Here is a 16025-nt window from a genome sequence, read left to right on the forward strand (position 1 = left end):
AGATCGACAATAACAGAATCTAACATAAGACATTAAGCAGGGTGCCAACACTATGTGCTCTCTAATGATCATGGGATATAAACTACTTTACAAGTTGAATAAGTCACAACCCACTGCATTATTTGACAACATAACTTTGCCAACATAAATATGATGCCCCTTATTCAAATGGGGATCATATACCAAAGGAACTGTTCTGCAAACTGCAGTATGTTTTAGCATTTATTGTGGCAACAGTGGCCCCTGTTAAAGTCCGTACAAACTTCGGTGAATACTCTCTCTGGCAGCACATGGTGCTAGAAGGTTGTGGGTTTGCGTCCCTGGAATTTGCATGTTCTCCCCCTGTCACAAAAATGATTTTCTAAACAGTCAGGCTGCATAGTATATAAAAGACCTCATAGTACCGTATCATCCCAGTAGACCAATTTGATCTCAGAATGCAGGCCTACTTGTGGTTCCCAGAATTTACAAAGGTAGAATGGACGACAGAGCCTTTAGCTATCAAAGTCCTCACCTGTGGCACCAGCTCCCAGTTCAGATTCGGGAAGAAGACACCATCTCTACTTTTAAGTCTAGGCTTAAAACCTTCCTCTTTAATAAAGCTTTTAGTTAGTTATAGTCATGCTGCTATAGGCTGAGACTGCTGGGGGACCCACCCCCCGATGCACTGAGCTCCTTTCATCCTGTTGACACTCTCTCCTCTCCTCTCACCCCACAATTGTCACCACTGTATGACATTAACTCTGTGTGTTTTCTCCCATAGTTGTCTTTCTCCCTCTCTGTCTCCCTCTCTCTGTCCATTTCTGCATGTGTCCCCGGCTTTGGTTTTCCAGTCTACAGCTACTGGTCCTACCAATCTGTCCAATAATGTGTTGCTTTTTGTTGCTCTTCTCTGTTCTCTCTCCACTTTCCACTCGCCCGACCTGACAAGGCAATGGCCGCCCACCCTGAGCCTGGTTCTGCTGGAGGTGTCTTCTGTTTACTCACCACTGTTGCCTAGGGTTTACTCAAGGGAGATTTGTTGGGTTTTCTCTATATATCTTTATAGTCTTGAGTTTACTATGTAAAGTGCCTTGAGATGACTTTGTTGTAAACTGGTGCTATAAATAAGTTAAATTAAACTGAACTTTATGTATTCAATCAAAAAATTCTGAATTATTTGAGAATTGTGTGTGGTCCCTCCTTTGTCAGATACTGTTGATCCAGGTTGTGACAATAGATATCGACAGGAAGTTTATGTACTGTAGATGAAGATGCTTATGGGGAATGAGCGTATCTCAAAGACCCCTGGTTTGGTGTGGAGAGTGAAAGGCAAACCACAGGCCAATGGATGTCACTATTTCTGCTACTATTTCACCCAGAATAAGTCTGTGTTAATAACAAAGTAATTGGTCAAGATGATACGCCCCCTAAACAGTGCAAAAGGACAAACGTCTGGACAAAGTTGACAAGTTGCCAAAGTTAAAAATCATACATCTTGTTCCCATTCAGATCTTTGTCTGAAGCCAGGTCCCACTCAGTTTTCAAGAGCTTCGTCTACTACATAATTGTATTTTGGCAAAAGAACACTGACCATAAGGAACATTATCATTGTATTACTGGAATATAGTGAAACCTTAGTTTTTGATTATTTATATTGTAAAAAGTCCAGTACAATCCTACAGCTGTACGGCCATGAATTTTCAGTTCTGTTGACATTTTGTAAGAAAAGAGTTGATTCTGTTGTTTTATACTGCAGTGCATAATTCTAAAAGGTGCTTCAAAGATTTTATTCTTCCCCTGCTTACATACAAATGTGTTTGCCTGTGGTTTTGTCTGACCCTAACATTACTGGATTCAGCTGTCCAGTAAAATTCCAACTGGAGATCTGGAGATCTCAAGGGATCTACTAGGGATTAGGCATCTATTTATATGTTTGGTTTTGTATAGCTTGCATACACTGAAGCTATATGAACCTTTAAGTTAAGAGTTCACACACAGGAACAAGTAACTTACTGAAACAAACTATGAATTATCATTTATATCAGTATTTCACATAGATCTGGTGTAAGTAACTGTGAATACAAAGTTTATGGGACAAGACACTAGCATACTCTAGTGGCTGGTCAACAAAGTCCAACACTACAGAGGAAGACATGTCAAAAATGTGCGGTTAAAACTCAAAGTGCATTTATCAGTCTTTACACAAGACAAAGGCTTCTGTAGGAATTAATTAGGCTTGGTTCACTGTCCTAACCATTTTATTTGACTACAACATTTAATTTATTGCGTTTCAAAATTCATCCACATTAGTGCTTTTTTGCTTGATGATGGATAGACCACAACAAATAGTTCCCTAAAATGTATTGTCTTCTAATATAGAAACTCTTCTCACTCATCACAAATGTTGATATCAGCTTTGAAAGTGACAGCTGCTGATAAAAGACAGATGTGGCTTGTTTCAACTTGTGAGTCAACCGTTCCACATCTTGCTTTTGAATCCCTACAGCAGTAAGCCTGCCTTTACAGCAATGACCTGGGTACCAACTGTTGTCTGATACGTGCCTGGCAGGCAGTACCTCTTATTATCCATCAACAAATTCTCCCTCTGTTATTTTAAGTCTTTCATGGTTTTTTTTTTCTTTTGTCTTTGTTTTACTTATTTTAAACAGGACAAAATGTCAACCTCTTTTTAAAGGGAATGTATACACTATATTTGCTTGGTGTAAACAGCAGTGAAAGAGCCAACTGGCTTGTTAGGCAGTTTCTTCGGAGCCAGGCCTGCTCAGTTGTTCAACCCCTGACTCACTAATGCCATCCATAGCCACTTACCACTCCATATATTATGGCACCTTGGGCACCTTGTCAATAACTGTTTTTGCTGATTTAGGTCTAGAACACAGAGAAAGCTTAAAAGTGTGTTAAAGCATCCCATACTACCATATGAAAACATCACATCAAATATTTTAATGAGTTCTAAGTTGTTTTGTTTTTTCAAGTTTATGTAATATAAAGTAACAAAATTACAGGATCATAATTTACAACATAAACAATACAATACTCACTACCATTGTCCTCATATGCCCACTTCTTCCCACTTCCACCTGTCATTGCGCAATAAAAAGGAGGATGTGCGCTTTCTCTCCTTAAAAGGGCAAATCCAGGAACGTCAGGTCAGTGAGTGTTTTTGGAAGTTACATGATTCAGTGAGGGTTGCGAAAGTAAATATTGTATTCTATTTATTCTAACAGCTACACATTAGGATTAGTCGTGGTAAACATTTGTGTGAATTACCCTTTATTAAAGCTTTCAGCCTGAAAAATCTTGGTAAATGCTTTTTTTTAACGAGTTATCATAGTTTCTTACGTTATAACCCCCCCCCCCCATACTTTGAAGTTGGTCTCTTCTGATGTTCTGTGCGGAACCCAACATTATTATCAGGAAGTGAAGGGCGGTGGTTGAGGAAAAGACCAGCACAGGGTTAGCTGACAAGTTTTTTCGGGTTGTTGTCTGGTAAGAACTTGTCTAAATTTATTTGTTTGCATAGCACAGTTAGTTACGCTGTTATTTTTTCAGTACTAAGGGGCCACGCGGAATGAAAAAATTGTATATCTGATTAACATACAATTGTGCCATGTTGTTGAAAACACGGCTAACTGTTAGCACCGTGGCTACTGACTGAGCTGCGGACGCTAACGTAATCATACCAGAAATGTTGCAAGTATGCGGTTATGTAAGATTTGTAATGTGTTTGTTAGCATTGTGAATTGCAAATTCTATCAAACCAGTTTGTTTTGGACAGTTTTTATTTTTTATTTTTTTACAGATAAATGTACATTAAAATTAAGTACTTATACGGCTCATATTAGGCCGCAAACCATGAACTGTAACTTAACGCAACGTCTTTAAAAATGGGTTTGCAACAACTGAGGGTAATTTTCGTTATGGATTTAATAGGTTATTAACAAGATTAAACAATTAAGTGTGTATACAACTTCAAACATTTGGAAACATCTGTTGTGCCAACATTGTTTTTTTTTTTTTCTGACCATCAGCCCCAACAAAGAATACAAAAAAGAAAAGTATTAAATCATTAAATTTGAAAACCAGGAAATGTTTGAAATTTTAGTTAGTAATAGCTGTCATTTCAAATGTGAGCATTTGCAGCTTCTTTATTATGTAAAATTGGATGTTTGGGGTTCTATAATGCTGGTGTATTACAAAGAGCAATTTTAAGGTGTAAATTGGGGCAGTATGAACTTGTAATGAGCAGGAAATTAAAACATTGGTTAGCTACAGTTGTAACTAAGAGAAAATTTGTCGCTGAACATTCATGCAACTGTCAGTGGCCCAAATAACATCTACATTTGCGTATCAACCAAACGTACATAAATTCAAGGCCCAGCTCTAGGTTAAATACATATTTCATCTGCACCATGTAGCAACAACGTCGGTGTGTGTCAACATAAAGATGGGAATGTAGGACATTTCAAGTCTACAATAGAAACATTGCCTGTTAAGGACCTCTGTCTTCACATCAGTAATTTTTTCCTGGCCTCTGTCAAGGCCGTGAGCTGATCAACCTAGAAATATGAAGAACATTTCCATTTATAGCTCAGTGAGGGACGCCACACTAGGGATTCACTGCCAGAGAATTCTATTACCCTACTGCTAAGCTGTGGTCATGAATGACAAAATATTATTTTGAGTAACAGCATGATCCACTTTACCTTTTAATCAAGTTTTGTTCCCATCTTGCTTTTGGTTTCTGTAAACTTTTTTTTTCTGCTCTGTCCTGTGTTTCATAAGACATAATAAGTTAGTACTAACCAGGATTCCAGAATGTTTGTTTTTATGTATAAATAAATACATGTTTAAGCAAAAATGACATGGCATTTTTCACTGTGGCATTTAAATAAACTTGTATATAATATTTCTGTTCCTCAACTACTCTTTAATGTAAGCTTAAAATGACAACTTATCAGAAAATCTGTGCATTGTTGTACATGTCTTCATTATCTGAGAAAGAAATAACAAACATACAAGCACTTCCAATTTTTAAGTCACCCACTGAAATGTTTTTACCACAGATTTCATCTTTGCTTGGCTGCACCAAGAAAAATGAGCTCTTTATTGTTTTTACATTCACAGAAATTAAAGAGTCAAAATGTCGAGCAAAAGGGCAAAGGGAAAGACCACAAAGAAGCGCCCTCAGCGCGCCACCTCCAATGTCTTTGCCATGTTTGACCAGTCTCAAATTCAGGAGTTCAAGGAGGCCTTTAACATGATTGACCAGAATCGTGATGGTTTTGTGGACAAAGAGGACCTTCACGACATGCTTGCCTCACTGGGTTAGTATGAGTTTGTTTTTAAGCCAAATGAGCTGAAATTCTGGTCACAAACATGTTTTTGTGTGTACTCATGTTTGTTTGAAAATGATTTTCCAACCAAACACTTTAATTTTAATGCCACCTCTGTTGTTAATTTGCACACTATACCTGTTTCATTGTACAGGTAAAAACCCTACTGATGAGTACCTGGAGGCCATGATGAATGAAGCTCCTGGGCCCATTAACTTCACCATGTTCCTCACAATGTTTGGAGAGAAGCTCAATGGCACAGATCCTGAGGATGTGATCAGAAATGCATTTGCTTGCTTCGATGAGGAGGGGACAGGTACATTCAGACATCTGCAATTTGTTTCTTGTTGGTAGACAGAAACTAGTTTGCAACTGTAAACTACATTTGAGAAAGAGGCATTTTAAGGTGTTTATTTATTTATTTTTTTTTTAAAGAAATACCCCAGCACCCTGTTCACTATATTGAGTGTTAAAAGTGACAATAACGTAATCACTGCAAGTGAAAGAAAAATTCTTCAGATGATTAAGATGTTTATTTAGGGTGTCTCCTTCTCTGTTGTCTTATCTGATTTGACTTTGTTCCTCCAACAGGTTTCATCCCAGAAGACTACCTCAGAGAGCTGCTCACAACAATGGGTGACCGGTTTACAGATGAGGAGGTGGACGAGCTATTCAGGGAGGCTCCCATTGACAAGAAAAACAACTTCAACTATGTGGAGTTCACACGCATCCTAAAGCACGGTGCCAAGGATAAGGACGATTAAAGAGGCATACCAGCGTATCCTCTCCTCCCTCTCTGCCTCTCCTTAGTCAGCTAGATCCGCGTGCTGCATGTCTCAACTCACCAGTATAAAACCCATTCTAAACAAACCAAAGCAATAACTATCTACTGTTCGGTGGGAACTTCCACTATTGCCAAATGTACACATCTCTAATTAGAGGGGAGAAAAATTCAAATATGTTGTGAAAAGGTTTAGTTTTTTCCTGTTGTGTAAAGATGTGAAATGGCAGCACCATGGAAGCTTTAAAGGGATAAGTCTTGTGACTTCATGTCAAGAAATTCATGTGATTGGGTTTAGCTGAATTTTTACATTTTAAATAAAGTTTTTTAAAAAGCCCTTTATGAAGTTGTATTTTGCTGTTTCCCTTCCATAAATGACAACTGAAAAACTTGCATTATTCTGTCTTGATTTTCATGGGGTGTAACAAATTCTTGAGCACCATTTTCCCCTCCTCAAATGCCTGTCATGACTTGACAAGTCTGCTCTCATCCACCAGATTCAAACAAACATGGTCTGGTGAGCACTAGCTGAGTATTTTCTTTAAAGGGTTAAAGGCTGAACTACAATGTGGACTCTGAACTGTGCTTTGTGGTATATTCAAAACCTTGTAGAGAGAAGCAGACAGTGCTCAAATAGTATGATGGCCTGTGTTGTGGTGACTAGTCATACAGTCAGTGACCTCATGCAATTAAAATTCATATCAGGGATATGAAGTGAGAACACTGAGCTGTCGGAAGCATGAAAATAAATTGGACTGCCGGCCATTTCCCTGCAGGAGCTCGCTGTTTACATTGGTAAGTGCTAAAATGTTGCATCTTACTGAGGACATGTCCTTCTATTTAAAGGCAGTTGAATTCCATTGAAGAAAAGTACCAGTGACCTACAGTGGACAATGTCTAAAGGCAAGCTGTGCTGCTGGTTGGTAATTAAAGCACAGTCTAATTAACAAGGACAAAGGTCTAAAGGTCCCAGCGTTAGTATTTTAAATGGTAAATAGAATGATTATAACACAGGTTTGCTTACAGTATATTCTACATTGTGATGTCCTGTTTTCTAGTCAAAACAGTGTATGTGCAGTTTGACAATGGAAAGAAAATGATCTACCTCACCTAGATATGTGACATTAACAAATATTTTTGAAACCAATAATTCCATTCTAATGAGCAGCTTAAAGGATGTTTACATATGGAAAAATCTAATTGTTACTAATGAGAAAATAAGTTTAGTGCGTTAAAGAATTTTAAAATATTTTTTCTATAAAGTAGTTTGTTAAAGCAATTAAATGTCTTAATGTGAATGACAGGAGGGGAAGAAAAAGCTTATTCCTAATAAATGTTTCTAGCTGACTTTCATACTTCTCATTAAAACAAAAACACTGGGTTTCCCAAACCAGTGCATATAAGATGTTAAAAACATAATGACAGTTTATTTCTATTACAATACCCTCACTTAATCCTTTCAATTATAGTTTTTAAATATTATACCACATTCTGTTCACATCCTTCATCTTCAGTCTTATTTAATATAATTACTATGATATGAGGATTATGGATTCTGCTGTACTTTTTTTTACCTGACTCCCTTCTTCAGTGCCTAGTCCATATTTCAATTAAAGTTTTGGGTTCACATTTCACTCGTCAGTGTAAGCTGTTTAGTTTTTTCATCATGACATCCTTTCACTATATTTTTGTATATTTCAATATTTACTATTTCCTCAGTTTTTTTTCTATGTTGCTTTTGTGGAGCAAAACAGACACATGGTATATCTTTGGATAAAACACCAAGACATTCTTTGTGATAAAATAAAATGTTTATTGATTTTTGGTAAAGATGGACAATGACAAATTTTTTAACGACTTTTAGTTGACTTGTTATATCGCTCCCTAGTGTCCAGGAATAGACAAGGATAACGTTTTGCTACCTTCTTAGTTATCGAAAATGTGAAATCAAACATAAAATCACTCAAAAAGTAACAGATTATGGTTTAAAATAACTGATATTGATTTGATATTGTATAAAAGCTTATATCATAAAAATGAAAGATAAAGGATGGAATCGTAAGGTAATATTTGTGGTACTTAGTTCAGGGGAGTTGCTTTGGTTGTGGTAACAGTTACTCTTTTAAGCATTAAAAAAATATTACCCCTTTCTGTAGTAAGTTAACCGTTTTCTGTGCCAGAGTTATACTTTCATTTTATATATTTTTTGTGCGTTTAAACTACAATAATTTACGCTCGAAACACTAATCTAAAGATTTCTGAGGACCTTTGAATGTCTCACGACCCTTAGAAACCACGTTTAGCTTCCGCCTGCTGCTCTGTCACCGGTTCTGCGGCTGTGTATAGCTGGTTACAGGTCCAGGTATGAATTTGGTCTATCTCATCTGCCGCGTTGTTTATTATTACCATCTCTTTTAGCCGAAGTGTCAGCCACGAAAACGACCAGAAGAAAATTACCAGAAGAGAAGCGTGGCTCTTTAGGGTAGCCAAGGAGTTAGCCACCAGGTAGCTAACGTTAGCTAGTTATCTTCAAGGTTGGTTAGTTAACGGAAGAGTGATGGAAAAGGGGTTTGCAGGATGTAGTTTTGTTTTCTAATGTACTGATATGGTCTGAATTACTGCGTGTCCTTCTCTGAAACCGGTGTTTTCGTGTTATTGAAGTTTCTCATCGTGTGTGAATCTGCCATGACCACGGACCATGGCTCTGAAGATCTTCCAAAGTCTTCCGCTGTTCCGAGAGATGGGGATTCCACGTTACCCTCCTGTTGGATCTGTCTGTCCCTTCAACAGGCTGCTGAGTACCGCTAGTGCAAGCCAGGCCCTATGTGTAGCCTACCCGAGTACCTCAGTCGGCCGGTGCGCCAGACGACAGGGTAGCAGCAAGCTGCAGCCAGACACCCGGATTAGGAGCCTGACCACCACTATCATTAGGGAGCCGTTATTTGTCGCCACCAGCTCTGTAGGTCTTCATGGAGATTCAGTTCCTCAGTTCCGTCTGACCCAGCAGCACAGACCTACAGCAGATGAGGAGCAGGCCTTCCTGCAGCGTTTAGGGGGCTGCTCTGCGTCCCGGCATGTTTTCAGACTACTGCGCTCAGTCACTATGATGTCTGACAACATGGCTGCCGCAGCACTTCATCGTGTGGCCGACCTGGAGCAGGAGGGCAACTCTCTTAAGGACCCCTCAGTGTTGGAGAAGAACGTCATCAGAGCTCTGTGCTTCCAGCTGGAGCAGGAATCTGGGTACCTGTCAGATGCTGGGCTGGTATCAGCCCTTTTGGCCTGCACACGCCTCTTCTTGGATCCCTGGAGCACACTGATGGTACGGCTGGTGTCTGAGAGCCAGGAGAGGCTAGACAGGTGTCAGATGAGTGTAGAACAACTGTGTACCTTAGGCCAGGCAATGCTGGCCATGGAGGGTCCCGGTTGTGTGATGCTGGAGCAGGTAATGGAGGAAGTCCAGAAGCAGAAGCCCACCCGGTGGAGTCTAACAGAACTTATTGCTGTATATAAACTTCTGCAGGGGGGAGTGGCTGAAAATGGAAAATACAGGGACCTGCTGAATGCCATGCACACTCATGCTCTTACTGTCACCTCCCAAATGGATCCAGCTGCTGTCAGCATGCTACTCACTGCTCTGGTGACTCTGAATCAGACCCAGGCCATGCCTCTGGTGATAAGTCTGTGTAAGCAGGCTGTGCGGCATGTTCCTCACTTCACTGATGAGGAGCTTACCCTTGTACTTGGGGCACTAATGCACTTTGGTCACAGTGATCATTATTTTGTGAAGGTGATGGAGAGGTATGTACCCACAATGGCCTTCTCTTCCCACCCAGAGACAGTTACAAAGGTAATGCAGTTCTTCAGCCGGAGGAACATCCTCTCTCCGATTGTATTCGATGCTGTTGCTGAGAGCTTTGTGTACCGAGCAGATGACTACAGCACCAGCCAGGTGGCCAGGCACATCATGGCTTTTGGGAAGGTGGGATATCTCCCACCCAATGCTGGCGAAGTCTTCAGGAAAGTTGAAAACACGCTGCACACGCGCTTCTCACACTTCCAGCCTCGAACGCTGCTCAACCTGCTCCACTCCTGCATCCTAGTTGAGAGGTTCCCAGTTAATTTTGTCTCCAAAGTCTTCAGCAGTTACTTCCTTCAGCAACTGCAAGGTAAATGCATGATGTTTGAATGTGTCATGAATGCGTGAGGTAAAAAAAAAAAAAGCTGAAAAAACTTGTCTCATGTTGACATTGTGGATGGTTTTCGGGTTATCTCTGTTGTGTAGAGCAGGGCACAGGATGGGACCGGTTTGTTCTGGCACAGCTAACCCAGCTCTACATGACTATGAAGTTGGAGTGTCCTTTATATGAGGTGAAGTGAAAAAACATGTCAAGCGTTGATTGTTAAGCCAAATCAACAGGACAGACCCCTGCATACACACCCTCTGTCATCATTCCTGTTGTGTTGGATAAAACATCCCCCTGCTAGCTTAGTGTCATTCTACATTTACCTTAATAATTTAAATGGTCAGAAACCAGTTGTCAACAATAAATTCCCTAGTCATAATCATAATTTCCTATAAAATTGACTGTAGATATTAATTAATGTTCCCATCATCTATGACAGTGACTCTGTGTCATTGGTAACGGCAAATAATCGGCAACGTTTGGTCAACTTGATGTATCTGCTTTTTTGTCCGTCTACAATTTCCAAATACAATCGCAAAACTACCTGCAAACCCCAAAGAGAAAATAAACTACATTTTCATATAAACATTACCAAATTCTTGAATTCTTCAATGTACATTTTTGAATAAATGGATAATCTCAGAATTGGCAGCATCGGCTACATGTTTTACATGTACATTGTGAGTGTTTTCCTGTGTCTCCACCTACTCCCATGTTTTATATTTTATCCCATCAGGGTCCAAAGCTCCTTCCAAAATACCACGTCAAGTCTTTCCACATGTCTGGACGCTCTCTGGAGATGCCAGTGGATCCACATCTTTACAACTCTGTGAAAACCGGACTCATTGATTTGCTTGGGGCTCGTTCATACTTTGGATCTAGAGTTCTGACGCCATACTGCTACACACTTGGTAACAGACACAGAAAATCAATTTGTCTTGAAAATGTTTCTTAGGGTTTGCCTACAAATAGCTTAATATTTTTTTTCTGTTCCTGTAGATGTGGAGATAAAACTTGATGAAGACGGATACGTGCTGCCAGCGAGTCATATTGATGATGTATACAAGAGGTAAATAGTTCTTAAACATGTTGCTGCACTGAAGCGACATGTTACTCCCGTCCCCAGCTGTGCAGTGCCGGTCCCAAGCCCGGTAGAAATTGGGGAGCGTTGCGTCAGGAAGCGCATCCGGCGTAAAAACTGAGCCAAATCAACATGCGGAAAATGAATTGCTGTGGCAACTCTGAACTCACAGGATAAAAAAAAAGTAAAATGCATGTGAAGTTCGCCTTTAAGTGATTTTTATCAACATTGTCATGGGTTATTTGATGTGTGTTGCAGGATAGCTCTTTGTATTGATGGACAAAAGAGGTTTACTACAAACGTGAGGCAACTGCTTGGAAAAGAGGCCATCAAGCAGCGGCATCTGAGGCTTCTGGGTTACGAAGTTGTTCAGGTTAGACCCTCACCTTCACTTTAGAGAACAGTGTGGTCGTATTATAATTATAGTCTTTCTGCCAGACTTTTATCTTGATCAGTTTATTATATATTTCCAAATGGGGTATAAGAAAACACAAGTTTGTTTCATATTACTCTGTCACATTTTATTGTTTTTATGAAATGACTGAATACATTTTTTTTTCTAGATTCCTTACTATGAATTTGAAAATCTGCAAAGCAAGACAGGCGTGGTGGATTACCTGCACCAAAAAATCTTTCCTCACTCTTACAGGCTGAGCTGGTGATGATTAATATTTAGTACACTGTGGATGTCCTTACCACTTGTATTTTGAGCCTTTTCTTACTTAAATCTGTATTTATTTTTGCCAATAAGTCATTGCCCGATTATATTGTTATTCATGATATGCATCTGTATATTTAACTTAAACTTACATGACAATAAACTGGCTTTTGTATGAATAAGAACTTTGTGTGTTATGTTACAGTAAAAGTATTGTTTGAAAAATATAATTTATTTCGTTTTAGGCAACATGGTGCTGAAGAAACTGTACAAACTTAAGAATCCCAATTCCAACAATCACCCCAGATACACAGGAATTTCACTTGTCTATAATAACATTTTCATTAAAAAACTGGATTTAGTTTCCACCATTATTGGACAGAAGATGCTTTGGTCTTCATGCTGCCTTCTAAAGCCAGGAGTGTTGGACAAAGACAATATATGATATGATACATGTAGAACTGCGTATTATCATTACTCCTTTTATGATGCAGGAATCTGAGGAAGACCAAACTCATCCACCAGCACCCCATCCTGAAACACAGAGAAGAACACGTCTTAATGAGCATTGTCTAAACTGAGATTTGAATATTTTACATCAAAACTATAAATTCACCTTGTTGGTAGACTTGTTGCCAGGCAGTCCTTCTGGGATGGAAGGAACTGTCGAAGCCTCATCCAGGTAGGAGCTGTCCTCATCCATCAGGAGCTCATCGCCCAAAGCGTCCAGCTCTGTGGACAGACAATCAAAGACAACAGTGTTATACTGTCTGCTACTAGATATAATCAGCTTGAGTGTCATCAGGTTCTGGATGACAGCATACTTTTATATTTATAGGCATGAATTCATGATGGAAACTTGGCATCAAAATAAAATTCTTAAGTATGTAAGCTAGGTCTTCCTGACCTGCTTCCAAGTCATCCTCGTCAATGTCAGGTGTGCCATAGCTTCTGCTCATTGCCTCCTGAATTTCATTGGCGTCTTCCATCATGTCCTCCAGCTGATCATGAATATCCTGAATAATAATAAAAATAAATAATTAAAAGTTTATTCATCCATTCACTTGTTAACAGGCACCAAGTCTTTGATTGTTACAAAAGAGCTTAAAAAGGAAATTAAGGAAATTCAGAACATAGTTACAAGCTTGCAACTAAAACTTTATGTATTACAATAAGTTAATAGTCAAGAAAATGATTGGTTGTGAGCTTCAGAAAATAAATGAGTGTTCTGAGAGGGGCTTCCGCCCCAGCATTTTAAGAAATAGTCCATAATAAGTTGGTTAACTTCGAATAATTACAGATTATTACTATTTACTGTAAAACTGTTAAACCATAAACATCCAATTATGTTGAATTATAACCTACCTAACATAGTGCTGGTTATTAGCAAGAATGAAATCTTGCTGAAGTTAACATATAGTAAAAAAACAAACCTCAATCTTATCGATTTTCACATTTTTGTATGCTTTCTTCATATCTTTGAGGCCAACTTTCATGGCATCAACCTGTAAAAAAAAAAAAAAAAACAACAGATTTGCTATTGTCTTTCTAGAATGAAATCTTCTGCCTAGTTCATAACTTTAATATTTTCATGTAACTTACTGTGGTTTTAGTGTCTTTAAGGGTCTGGATTGTGTAGTTTGCTTGTTCCATGTTAAACGACTGCTGCATGAGGTTATCTCTCTGGCCCTCATACCTGCAGGAGACAATCACGACATATAGGTAGGCTTTTATAACAGTTCATGGAGAGAAAATTGGATTTGGCGGAAAAGAAAAACATACTCACATTCTCTTTTGTTTCAGAACTCTCATAGCTTTTTGTTTAACCATGTTCTAGTAGATAGAAAAATCAGAAGATAATTAAACGACACAAATACATGACCATATCGTGAACACAATTATACGATAAGCAAGCTTACATTTTAAATATTCTTTTGGTAACATCCCAAATTTGCCACCAAGTATCAAAAACCAAGTAAAACACAGTGGTACTGTATAATATATTAAATGCTTTCAGTTTTATAAGATTTCAATATTTAATACTTTTAATATCCACATTCTTGTAATGCAGCTTGTGTTTAGAGAAACATTTCCTGAAGAAGTTTGATTTCTTATCTTTCAAGAAAAAATTGTCTTCAAAGACATCTTCATAAAGTGAAGATTAGCACTTAGTGATCTTCTCGGGAGTAAACTGCTAAAAGCACATTAAAAATCATACCTTTGAAGGCCCTTCTTTCATCTTTTTCATCTGATCCTTGTATTTTACAAGTTCAGCATCTAGTCTGGCAATCTTCTTGTCAATGGACTCTGTCCGAGAATCAACCTAAAGGCAGAAAACAGAGAACAGGACATCAACTTATGGGGAATTACTAGTCATGCATTATGAGATCAACATTACAAAGGGGTTGTAAAATGAATACATCAAGTGCCTTTTTCCTATATATGACCACAGTAGCTTAATTGACAATGATACTATTGAACATATATCATCCATTTCTGTTATGCCATCTCCAGTCACATAACAATAGCACTGCCTATACAAACAACCTGTTTAACTGGTTGATGTCAGCCATTTCGCTGAGAGAATATCGCAGTTTCAGTGGTAAATCAGTCAAATGGCTCAAGTTCTCTAAGCGTTTTAAGTTACATAACGCTGAATCATTACCTGAACAGACAAACTATTGTATTAACTTATGTCGTTTCTCAGCTGATATTACAGACTGATTGTTTTAGGTGGAAATAGCTACTGTGTCAGTCCAACCCGTCCTAAATAATGTAACACATGATTAACCTCTGAGTTACTGAGCTCGTTTATTATGACGAAATCTCAGATAAACATGGAAAACTCTGCCCTTGTTTTGGTCCTAAAGTTGGCTAACTGTTAGCTAACTGTTAGCCAAAAAGGGTTCAATCCTTGTGTTCTTTGTTCGAAACAGCGTTCAAAAAGTTAAATTAGGATCACACTTACATTTCCTATACAGTCTGAAAGGTTCGGTGGAGGTTGATTGGGCTTTCCTCTGCCAAATATGCGGTTCATTTCGGCAAAGTTAGGGCTTAAATTGTAGAAGTGGCGTTAGATTGCTCCCAAAACCTGACCAACTCAGAGAAAACACCCGGAAGATCCTTTGAGGTGACGTCAAGGGAGGCACGTGATTCCCACAAACTCCTCCACACCCCTAGAGCTCGGTTTCAATAATTTTATGATTTTTATTTAATCTTTTAATGAGAATTTAATTTGGAAGGCGTTTCAGGAAACATTTACTTTTTTGTTGATTTCCCTAATTTTCACATATTTCTTTGGGTTTGTATTTTCATTGATTTGCCGCCGCTTCTTTCGGAGGCATATTGATATTTAGCATTTCTATATCTTTTCTGCTTCTTGTGTTGACTCTGTGTGTTTATGCCTGATTGCAAACCAAATTTAAGATCAATTAATACTACTACTACTACTACTACTACTACTACTACTACTACTACTACTACTACTACTACTAATAATAATAATAATAATAATAATAATAATAATAATGTAGCACATTAAAGTTGGACATTTTAAGAAATAGGTTAAACAATAGTTCAGTATTCAGATAAGGTCACATGAAATTTAGCCATCATATCAGTTTTAGTCATGTGGAGAAAGACAACATTTTCGTTCCATCTGTAAAGCCCTGTCCAGCTAATATTTAATATATTTACTCGACAATTAGACTGATTGGAAAATTGCAATAATTCAGGATAAATGTAGTGAAGATTCTGCCTTGTTTTGTGCATGGTCCAGATTGTTGTAGGAATTCGTTTACAGGTATTGCGACATTACTATTTGTCATGTTATTTTCTGTCCTCAGGAGGGAGCTGCTGGTACACAGTAAAATACTACGACTGACGCTGCAGAGGGCTCAAGACAGGCCACCTAACATACATTGTGCTTCTGTGCACTGCTTTCTTTTAAAATGAGTGATCCAAAGCGTAATGATGCAGA

General features: G+C 38.5%; 3 protein-coding genes across 3 annotated transcripts; 2 read left to right on the plus strand and 1 right to left on the minus strand.

Annotated features, from left to right (window-relative positions):
- Nucleotides 1-3359: 3359 nt before the first annotated feature.
- On the plus strand, nucleotides 3360-6513 carry myl12.1 (myosin, light chain 12, genome duplicate 1). Its single transcript, XM_067486127.1, has 4 exons — nucleotides 3360-3492; nucleotides 5131-5330; nucleotides 5494-5655; nucleotides 5931-6513. The coding sequence occupies exons 2-4, from the start codon at nucleotides 5147-5149 to the stop codon at nucleotides 6101-6103; spliced, it is 519 nt and encodes a 172-aa protein (XP_067342228.1). The 5' UTR covers nucleotides 3360-3492; nucleotides 5131-5146; the 3' UTR covers nucleotides 6104-6513.
- A 1854-nt stretch (nucleotides 6514-8367) lies between these two features.
- fastkd3 (FAST kinase domains 3) lies at nucleotides 8368-12256 on the plus strand. The gene is made up of 7 exons (XM_067486125.1): nucleotides 8368-8482; nucleotides 8782-10289; nucleotides 10406-10491; nucleotides 11044-11218; nucleotides 11307-11376; nucleotides 11647-11761; nucleotides 11952-12256. The coding sequence occupies exons 2-7, from the start codon at nucleotides 8819-8821 to the stop codon at nucleotides 12048-12050; spliced, it is 2016 nt and encodes a 671-aa protein (XP_067342226.1). The 5' UTR covers nucleotides 8368-8482; nucleotides 8782-8818; the 3' UTR covers nucleotides 12051-12256.
- A 1-nt stretch (nucleotide 12257) lies between these two features.
- Nucleotides 12258-15173, minus strand: chmp5b (charged multivesicular body protein 5b). The gene is made up of 8 exons (XM_067486126.1): nucleotides 15015-15173; nucleotides 14265-14369; nucleotides 13833-13879; nucleotides 13649-13742; nucleotides 13480-13551; nucleotides 12954-13062; nucleotides 12663-12778; nucleotides 12258-12580 (listed from the first exon to the last, which is right to left on the minus strand). The coding sequence occupies exons 1-8, from the start codon at nucleotides 15081-15083 to the stop codon at nucleotides 12530-12532; spliced, it is 663 nt and encodes a 220-aa protein (XP_067342227.1). The 5' UTR covers nucleotides 15084-15173; the 3' UTR covers nucleotides 12258-12529.
- Between the last annotated feature and the right edge of the window lie 852 nt (nucleotides 15174-16025).

The sequence above is a fragment of the Channa argus genome, chromosome 19, assembly GCF_033026475.1.
Source record: "Channa argus isolate prfri chromosome 19, Channa argus male v1.0, whole genome shotgun sequence".
In the NCBI taxonomy this organism is placed as follows: domain Eukaryota; kingdom Metazoa; phylum Chordata; class Actinopteri; order Anabantiformes; family Channidae; genus Channa; species Channa argus.